The 10,948-nt window shown below is 36.2% G+C and overlaps 1 protein-coding gene across 1 annotated transcript in view; it reads left to right on the forward strand.

Annotated features, from left to right (window-relative positions):
* Positions 1-10,948, forward strand: part of LOC125911673 (inactive dipeptidyl peptidase 10-like) — a 172,312-nt gene that overhangs the window by 141,313 nt on the left and 20,051 nt on the right. The window contains exon 2 of the mRNA XM_049615725.1: positions 1,344-1,458. Coding sequence (XP_049471682.1) covers positions 1,344-1,458 — 115 coding nt within the window. The remainder of the gene's footprint in view (positions 1-1,343; positions 1,459-10,948) is intronic.

The following is a 10,948-nucleotide window of genomic DNA, read 5'->3' on the forward strand; positions in this document are numbered from 1 at the left end:
TCTCTCTCTCTCTCTCTCTGTCTCTGAAATAAAAAAAATAAATAAAAAGAATTGATCTCTGCTGGATTTGGTTCATCAGACTGAAAGACAGCAGTTGATCTGAGAAGGGGAAAAACTAGAACAAAATACCTTTCATGCACGTTCTCTTCTTACATTTATTTAGGGTTTAGTTCTTTACATCCAAAGTATTTATGGCAGAATTGGAAGCCAATATCACTATATGAAAATGTGCTCAATGTTTTAATCTGTGAGTCATAGGAACCCATTTATAATTTACTAAATGTTTGCTATCCTATTTATCTTTGTTTAAAGCAGAGCTACTCTGAGGCTTGTTGAGTGATCTGTGCACACCTGGTGAACTGGGTACCTTTACATTTTGCTTCATTTGTCTTACAAAATAAAAAACTTAGCTAGTTTTGAATAAAGAAGTCTTTGTTGGGAAGGAGGAAGAGAAGCTGGGAGATGGGGTAGGAAGAAAGAAATGAGAGACTCAAGGTTTCATAAACTTCACTGCAAAGAAAATCTGGCATTCGCTTCAAGCCAGTGTGGGGTTTGCTTTGCTTTGGGGAGTTATGCTCACACAATTCTAGTCAACAGGGTAGAACACAGATCATCTGAAAAATGAAAAGCTTTACTTGATGTATTGTGAGAGATGCTCAAGTTTATCCTTCCCCATCCATCTTCCTCCTTGCCAATATTAGGCATGCTGCCTAGGGAGAGGATGCTATCAACCACTGATATAGAAGCACTCATTTAATTTAGTTACTACATCCTGTTGATTTTTATGAGTGGTGGGGGAGCCGTTTAAAAAAGACCTGTTGTGTTGACAGATGTGCCCTGCTCTGCAGCATGGGGCATTTTGAATGATTTTCCCATCTCTAATCTTTCCCCCCCCACTATCCAGTGAGAAAAGTAGTCCACAGTGCTTGGGAAATACTTGTATCTAAATCTTTGTCATAGGTTCCATTGTAGTAAGAAAAAAATGTAAGTGGGTGTACTTTATTTCCATAATTATTTTGCAGAGTACTTTGGCCATTGTCCTAGTGTTTATAGTCAATGCATTTTAACTCCATCTACATTTTGGACAGCAGGCCTAAAGCTCTGTTGGTTTATCTCTTAGAGAAATAAGATTACCACCACCACCACCACCCCCCCCGCAAAAAAGATAGCCATTTATAATATATTCACCTTTGAATAATTAAAGGAGCTACTGAAGAGGAAAAGGATCCTAATCAGCTTTCAAACTGTGATTGTGTCATGCAGTGAATTATTCCTTTATGAATACATTTCTTTTGGAGCATGTATAATTATGAAACTTTTTTTTATTTTTTCTATCTCGGTAGGAACTGGGAAGTAACAGCCCTCCACAGAGAAACTGGAAGGGAATTGCTATTGCCCTGCTGGTGATTTTAGTTGTATGCTCACTCATCACTATGTCAGTCATCCTCTTAACCCCAGGTAATCTGTCTTTATTCCTCTCTTATGATGGTATTGTGGATGATAATTTCACATTCAAATGCCTTAAGAGGGTAGCCATATGTGGTATCTTAAGACACATTAGCACCAGTTTGAATAAAAAAATGCATAACCAGACATTTTGCAAATGGCACCGTAATTCTGTGGTTCAAATACCAAGCAAGATATTTTGGGGAAACTGAAATGTAAAATGTATACGTTGAGAATGCCAAGGAGAAGTTTGGTCTCCATTACTACTTAGAGACTTATGTTTGTCAGTTGATAAATGCAGGGGACATTTGACTTCTATTGTGGGTTGAAGATGAGGGGGTGGAGTCTGGAAGTTCCCATATATAGGTGATAGCTCGACTATAATGATGGCGGTGAAGGAGGATTTGAGAGACAATGAGGGTTTGATGAAAAGAGAATGAGCTAAGCCCCTAAGTGCTTCTTTCTTCTGTTCCTTTCTTTCCTTGTAATTTTATATTCCCAGTTTCCCCTTGTCTAAAGAACATTGCCAAATTGCCCTTGCAGTGATCTTTAAATTGTGTCCTTTGCATTAAAGAATTTAACACTAATATATAAATTATCAGAAGGCTTAATTCCTCTTTGGGGATTATTTCAGTACCCAGAAGTTTTACTGTTCTTTAGTAGGTGCTGATATTGGAAGACAGCGAAAGGCTGCTGACTTTTAAAACTCCCCAAAATATCTTCTAGGAACAAATCCATTTGGTATGCTATTACAACCTGCCTGTCTAGCTTCCTCAAAGACTGGACACCCATATATTGCTCAGCATTATAAAAAATAGTCATTTTCTGGGGTAGGTAGGATTGAGCTAGTCCAAAAATCAACTGATATAATGAAGTTACAGCCTGTTGTTGAATATTATGTATTTACACTTCATTTCTTGCCCCAGTTTTGTTACTTAGTCCTTAAACATGTTGGACTTATTTCCCATGTAAAAAATGTGATTAACAATAACAGCTCTCTTTCAGAGTTATTTAGTCAACTAATTATGGTGTCTAATTATACAAATGACAATATCAATTATTCCAGTATGGTACTTTGTGAAATCTATCATCCTGGTAAAAATATTGGCTTTGAAATATAAATTCAGAAAAATAGTTTGTAATTATTATTTAGCATATGAAGAGACTGAAAAAGAAACTAAGGGAATCGGGGCAGGGGGAAGAAAGCAAAAAGAAAGAAAGAGAAAGGAAGAAGGAAGGAACTGAGAGAGAGAGAGAGAGGAAGAGGGGAAGGGAGGGAAAGAGAGAGAAAAAGAGAAAGAAACTCCTTGATAAGAGCTGGCTTATCCAAAATTCTCTTCAGAAACCCTGTCTTATCTGCCTCATTTATACATCTGCAATCCAGTGTAATTGAGCAATGTAATGGCTCTAAGTTGTTGCAGAATGCCAAGAATCTTTGTTAAATGAAAATAAGCTTATGTCCGACATCATGTTTGTCTTAAACGTCAGAATTTTAATGCAATTACTAAAAAATGAATGAGTTGAGTGTACTGTCTTCTACTGGGGACTCTTAACCAGATGGAGAAATTGGTGCCCTCATGCCTGTGTGTTTCTCTTGAACTTTCTTCCATCTGATTATAGTATGCTTTTCCAGTGATTTCTTTTCTCAGATTTTCTTGTTTCTCCCTGAGGCTATAGTGATACTTGGAGGTCTTTGAATGTTTGGTATAAGCAAGACCTTATTGGGTTGGCCACTGACAAAATTAAACTTCCTCTACACAACCTTTTCCGTGTTGTTCAGTATAAAAACAGTATGGCTGGCATCACTTTGTCATGCACTTATTCTCTATTAAAACAAGGGCTCTGAGCAAGGCACACCTTCGTTTGAGTTCTGGCTCCTAGTTTTGTGAAGTTAGCCAGTTATTGAACCTTGTCTGCCATTTCATTCTTCTGTATTATGGGCACAACATATAGTGCCAACTTTACAATGTTATTATGAGGGAGAGATGAGATAATATAATTCAAGTGTTTAGAATAGTATCTAGCACCAGCGTTGCTATTCCTCTTATTATTGCTATTATTCCGTACTTATTGACCACCAGACATGATGCCAAACACTATATTACATGAGGGAAATGTCTAAGAAAAAATAAAAGTCTCTCTGGAATATGGATCTTCTGTGATTTCAAGTTTAAATTATGGCAGGTGGAAAGGGACTAAATATTTAATCGGAGTCAGTCTTTCAGTAGTCTGTGTTTTCATTCATTCATTCATTCACTCATCACTAATTAATTATGGAGTTCTTACTACATTCTGGGTGTTGTGGGTAGCTGGCCTTGCTCTCTCCTGCTTTCTATCCATCACCTTCAACCCCCCTTTTTCCTAACTACACACACAAACAACCACAAATCCTCAACCCAAAGACTTAATTTCATATAAGATTAATCACATGTTCATATGTCTTTGGGTTTTACGGTTATTTTTGTCAAGAATATAATGATACAAAACAGGAGTCAGGATGCTGGAGTGGAAAAAGTTTTGCTGCAAGGGATAGTTAAACTGTGTTATGCACTCTCTGTTTGCAAACTCAGAGCCACCAGAGACCTGGGAAATCCTAGAAACTGAAGAAGTAGATAGGTGTAGTCAGAGTGGTTAGGAATTTATTTGAGTTATGAACAAGTAAATACCAGCCTAGTTACATGACCTTCATGGTGGGTTCAAACCGAACATAGTGAAATAGAAGGCTGGAGGACTAATAGTTTGTGGCCTAAGATATGAGTCCAAAGCCTTGAAGTGCTTTTGCTTTCCTCATGAGACAGGAAAAAAAAAAAAAAAAACCCTGCATTTGTTTAATCTCTGGTTCTGAGGACTAGAATGTGCATTGAGACCACTAGTGTAGACTTTGATGCCACACGTGTGTGTGCCTGTGCATGTCTGTGGTTAGAATCTAGTGCTCTAATTACACCATGTCTTTCCTCTTCTGACTGTCAGGTTTGAGACCCCTCTGCTGTACTAGAATAGATCCACAAAGGAAAACACTGAACTAGAAACATAATATACAACACCCCCCTCTGTTGTTCCCTTTGTCCACCAATAGTCTCCAAGGCCAGATTAGTAGGGAAAACTACACAACCAGATGGAAACTTTTAACCAGGAAGGGGAATCTATGTCATGAGGGGAAACTATTGATCCATAAATCATTCAGCAAAATACTAGACCTCGAGAACTAAGGGCTGACTCTAGAACAATCCTTCCAGTAAGAGTGGGGGTTCAGAAATCCATATGCCTTTATAGCTATAGAATCTGGAGCAAATCACTTATCTCATTTGACATCAGGTGCCTGGTTGAAGAAGAGGGTATTTTTGGTTCACCAGACTATCAAGTGATCTTTTGAGGTTTATTATAGCTCATATATCTATGATCTAATCAAATAACAGCAGTAACAGCAACAGAAATAATGGTGGTCTGTTTGGTGACAAATGTAGGAACAGATTAAATCTGGTGAACTCACACTAAGCCTCTTCTACTTTGAAAAAATATTTAATGTCTTTTTTGGGTGGGGATTGGAGAGGGAAGAAAGCATACAAAAAGTTATCTAGTCTAAGAAATGATTTAGAAACTGTTTTGCTCAAAATAGCATCCCATTTTGGAGGTAAGTGCTAAGGAATGCAAGCCTATAACCAGAGAAACACATGTTCATTGTAATTTTGGTTTGATTGCAAATTTTATTACAGAAGTAATTTGACACAGGTGTCTTAATTTCCAAGCTTGTCAGCAACTTCCCTGCCTGGTGAAGAGAAGTCCTAATTATATTTGAAGAGTGGGTTAACCATTCAAGTATTTCTTTAATAAGTAACTATTTTTGAAAGGAACAAATTATTCACTTCATTTTTTCTGATTAAAGGGCAGACTTATTTAGATGCATTGATCAAGCCTACATATTTTTTTGTTTGTATTGAATTAAAAGAGCACCCATGTTTATTTTCAGAATATGTAACTGTAAGATCAATACTTATACTGTGCAAATATATGAGTGTACATTCATGCTTAGAGTTGTGGAAAACAGTCTTATGTAGCCATGCATGCATTTTGCAGTCTCATATTTATATTGAATATGTAGAATGAGAATGATCATAATCCAGAAACATTTCTTGCAGAATGTAGTTACCCATTGTGACCAGTTTTGAGAGGAGAGACACATTTTATGAGTTAAAATGTGTTTACTGGAGAATATTCTTTAAGCTTTCAATTTGGTTGCCATATTGAGATAGCCACCTGTGTTGACTGTGTATAATCTACCAATTTTTCAGCTAAAGTGGCCTGTTGCCCTTTGCTTGGTGTCTGCAATCAGTCAGTGTCAAAACAGGGTCATCGGCTTAATTTATCGTCATGGCTGACTAAAGACAACATTGTAAGGCACTGAAATCGTGTCTTCATCATTAGCTGTAGCTCATTAGGCAATTTCCCATTCCTTTAGTACCCTCTTTAGGTGAGCATTCTCGTCTGGTCTTTGCAGGTCTGTCAGAGCAAAAAAGAAAACAAGCATTCACATATAAACTATCGGCATTCATGCATAAGCCATCAGAATTCTGCTTGATCTCAGTTAAACAAGAATTTAATAGGGATCCTCTAGGACCCTATAAACATGCTTTTATTTTCACTTCTAGAAGTATCTCTAATAGTAAGGATTTTACACCAGGCTCAGATGCCCTGTTGGGAAAGAATTTACCCATGTTCAAACGGCCACTGTGATGTTAATAGTTAGGTAAATCTTTATGTCAGGTAAGGATTTGATCCATGAAGTTAGTCTCAAAGAGTTCACTATAACCAAGATTTAGGACGTGGAGGGAACCAGAGAAATTTAGACAAAGTTATCCAGAAAAACAAAACAAAATATAGAAGCAAACCTTTAAGGATGCATACTTGTCTTTGAAGAAATGCCAACTTTCCTATATTTTTCCCCAAAGAGTACGTAATCCTATCCTTTATGCCTCATCATACACCAACTTAGAGAAAGTGCAGTTTTCTAGGTAATACAGCTAAGGCCAGGAGAATTTGACTTAGGTGCCTAGTTTGTGGAGAAAGTATAGCAGAGCATGTGATTACATTGACCTTCAATTCAGACTGCCAAGTTCATGCCCTGGCCTTGATAGGGCGGTAAGACTTTGAGGTAAAGAATTCTTTCTTCCTGTTGTCTTTTCCTGCAGAAAAAACTGCAGGTTTTTTCTTTTTTCTTTTTTTCTTTTGTTTGTTTGTTTGTTTTAGAAAAAGAACTATCTGACCCTTTGAAAGGAGGCTTAAAAAAGATTAATCTGTTCCTAATTATTAAAAAAATAATTTTCTAGAAAACATTTAATAAAATTAAGTATTTTATTGGAATGGTGACAGCTGATTAGTTATTGTTATGCAAAAACTCAAAATGAATTTATTCTCATTACTATTATGTTCTACCAAAATAATCGCTCCTGGTTATAGTTAGTTAAAATGTCATGTCATATTATGTTGCAAGCAATCTCTTGGCAGCTGCAATTTAAAAGGTGTCATTTAAGCATCTGACCTGTGTTTTAAAATGTCAAAGCAACAATTAAACTATCCCATTATGCTTTTATGAGAGGGAAATAATGTTTTACAGATTTTAAGATTTGCATTACTCACTTGTAAACATCAACATCAACCAAGATGCAAATTGTTTATTTTATTTTGTTGAATTAAAAAAAAAGGAGATATGTTGTATTGATAGTCATAAGCTAAATTGTCTCTGCTTGTTTTTCCAAGAACAGCACAGATGAACCCATTTGAATATGGTATTACCCAGACATAATCAGGCTGCCAGAGAGAAAACAATGGCAGATTCCAGCAGTTTCCCCCTGGATTACATGGGTTATTGTTCCTTTTCTAACAGATTTATCTCTGATGTTGAATGAAAAATAATTTTCTCTGTCATTAATAAAGTAAGAGTAGTTATACTTTTTTGTCTTTGCTTTACAGTTACATTTCTATTTTTAAGTCAAATTTGACTTCTTAGCCTCATCTTTTTGTATTGTCTAATCAGATAAATAATGGATTTAGTTTACATTATGATGTGTTCAATTTTATCAGTCAGAAGAGAATCTGCTTTAACAAGCTACATTTATTATCTGCTTGTTACAAGCCAGATATTGCGCTAAGTGCTTTGCATGTACTATTTTATTTATCCTCACACTACTAATGTGAAATAGATACGATTAATTTATGCCTCTTCTACATTATTCAGTTGAGTCTTACAGGTTACAGTAAATTATCTCTCATAGGACTGGAACATGGAAAAGCTGGATCACTTATGCCAGGGCTCTTCGGCTCTAGCTGGTGTCTTAACCTTTGAATATAGGTTAAGATGTATTATTGCACCCATGGCAAGTATAGGCAAGAAACATGTCAGAAAAGAAAGAGAAAAATGAGTTCTGCTTTATTCCACCCCTGATTTTTTTAAATAAGTGAATTGATTCTGTACCTGCCTTAAAGGGAGTGCATGGCAGAGAAGGAATAAGCTGGGGTAGACAAGGGGTAAATGGGAAGGGAGTGCAGAAGTGAGCATTTGAAAATTATGCATGTCAGGAGCACCTGGGTCCTTAGTCGGTTAAACGTCCATCTTCAGCTCAGGTCATGATCTCACGGTCCGTGAGTTTGAGCCCTGCATCAGGCTCTGTGCTGACAGCTCAGAGCCTGGAGCCTGTTTCAGGTTCTGTGTCTCCCTCTATCTTTGCCCCTGCTCCACTTACACTTTGTATCTCTCTCTGTCTCTCAAAAATAAAAACATTAAAAAAAACCCTGACAGATTCCTTTAAAAAGAAAAAGAAAATTATGCATGTCAATGCTGTGTAAATTCTTTTTTCAGCTATTATATTTTATTGGAACCTCAATATCCATGATAAAATATAAGTGCCCACTTCCTGTTCTAAACCACATCGTATAACAATTATTTATGTCACTGTACAACTTTAAATATTTTGTTATATTTTTTCTATGAAATATAAGTTTTAGAAATATGATAGCCTGGCCTCTAAAAATGGGGGGAACAAGGCAGCCTGATCCCTCAGAAGCAAAGTTTCTTTAAAGGAGGGAGTTGCATTCAACTGCTTATACCCCTGGGGGAAAAAAGAAGACAGCGTTCACCATACATTTGCCCCCTGTATTTGTAGGGGCGGGTGTTTTAATCTGCAGTTATTTGCCAGGGACTTTATCATCCAGTTCTCTGTGTTTGAACTGTAACTTAAGATCTCCCATCCTAGAATTCTTTCATTAGGTGTGAGAGGAGACTCTGTGAAAACAAATGAAAAAAACAGACAAATAAAAACCTTAATTAAATAGCCTTTTAAACTAAATAATATCCCAATTTATGCCTTTGTTCATAAAAGTGAAAATTTAGTTGAAACAATTTCAGTGAATATTCATTGCTTTGGCCTGTTTTCACCAATATTTCTCTTGTTCTAAGATTGTTCTAAGTGTAGAGTCCATTTGAATAAACTCTAGAAAAACTGGAATCATTAAAGTGAGACTTGGGAAACATCTTTATTCATATGGAAGACACTTCCTTAAGTCTCTGCATTATTACAATTTGCACTTTGAATATGGCATAGAAGGTCTGTAATCCTAGATTCACAGCTCACCTTGCTTTTCCTGGGACATTATCTGTAATTATGTAACATTAGGAGAACAAGGCCAGTAAGAATACTTTCTTTTTTAATTCTTTTTATGTTTATTTATTATTGAGAGAGAGACAGAGCCTGAGTGGAGAGGGGCAGAGAGAGAGGGAGACACAGAATCTGAAGCAGGCTCCAGTCTCTGAGCTGTCAGCACAGATCCCGACATGGGGCTCAAACTCTTGGACTGTGAGATCGTGACCTGAGCCGAAGTCGGACACCCAACTGACTGAGCCACCCAGAATACCTTTTTGCATAGATTATAATTCAACATTTAGGAATTCTTCTTGCTCCAATTATCTTGTCTCTCCCAATCACATTCATTATCTTTATTCTTTGACTCAAAGCCTGATGTTGAGAACAATTTTTATTTTACTACAGTGCAATTCTCGGAGCGCCTGGTTGACTCAGGCAGTAGAGCATGTGACTCTTGATCTCAGGGTTATGAGTTCAAGCCCCACGTTGGGCATGGAGCCTGCTGGAAAAAAAAAAAATGAAATTCACATATGAAACTATCAATTTTAAAGTGAACAATCCAGGTCACCTGGGTGGCTCAGTTGGTGTCTGACTTGATTTTGGCTCAGGTCATGATCTCACAGTTTGTGGGATCAAGCCCCGAGTTAGGCCCTGCGCTGACAGCACGGAGCCTGTTTGGGAATCTCTCTCTTCCTCTCTGTCTCTATGCCATCCCTGCTCACTCTCTCTCAAAATAAATAAATAAACAAACTTTAAAAAAGATAAGGTGAACGATCTATTTACTGTGAATGGCATTTACTACATTCACAATGTGTACAACCATTACTTCTATAAAATTGGAAAATATTTGTATCACCACAAAAGAAAACCTTATGCCCGGTAAGCAGTTACTTCCCATTTTCATCTTCTATCTGTCAGCAATTTGCTCTTGGTCTCTACAGATTTACCTATTGTGAACATTTCATGTAAGTGTGACCAAAAAATATATGATGTTTTGTGTCTGACTTTTTGACTTAGCATAATGTTTTAGAGATTCAAAGTTCTTAATTTTGATGGAGTCAGTATATTTGGTTGTTTCTCATGCTTTTTAGTATCATATCCAAGAATCCATTGCATAATCCAAGTCATAAGGAGTTACTGTTATTTTTTAAGAGAGTTATGATTTTTAGATTATCTCTTTAGATCAATGATTGGTTTTGAGTTAATTTTGGCATATGGTATGAAGTAGGGAATTCAACTTCATTTTTTACATAACTTAAATTTCTCTTCACACCATTTGTTGAAGAAATTCTTTTATCTCCACCATATGTTTTTTTAACCCTTGTTGATCATCATGGATTATAGATAATATGAATTTACTTAAGGATGTGCAATTTTAATTTATTGTTCAATGTGTCTATCCTTGTGCCCACATCACACTGTTATGGTTACTGTAGCTTTGGAGTAAGTTTTCAAATGAGAGTATGAACGGTCCAACTATTTTTTTTAATTGTTTGGCTATTCAAAACTCCTTACAATTCTATATGAATTTAAAGACTGACTTTTCCATTTCTGCAAAATTAAACATTTCTCTCACTATCAATAGGTTTTGATAGTGATTGTGTTGAATATGTGAATCACTTTGGGTAATACTGCTATCTTAGAAATATTAGTTTTCCAAGTGACAAACACAAATTGTCCTTCTATTTATGTCTTTGATTTCTTTCAGCAATACCTTGTAGTTTTAAATGTACAAACCTTTAACTCTTTGGTAAAATTTATTCTCAAGTATTTTATTGTTTTGGATGTTAAATAGAATTGATTGTTTAATATCCTTTTTAATTCTTTCTTTCTTTCTTTCTTTCTTTCTTTCTTTCTTTCTTTCTTTC

The sequence above is a fragment of the Panthera uncia genome (assembly GCF_023721935.1).
Source record: "Panthera uncia isolate 11264 chromosome C1 unlocalized genomic scaffold, Puncia_PCG_1.0 HiC_scaffold_3, whole genome shotgun sequence".
In the NCBI taxonomy this organism is placed as follows: Eukaryota; Metazoa; Chordata; class Mammalia; order Carnivora; family Felidae; genus Panthera; species Panthera uncia.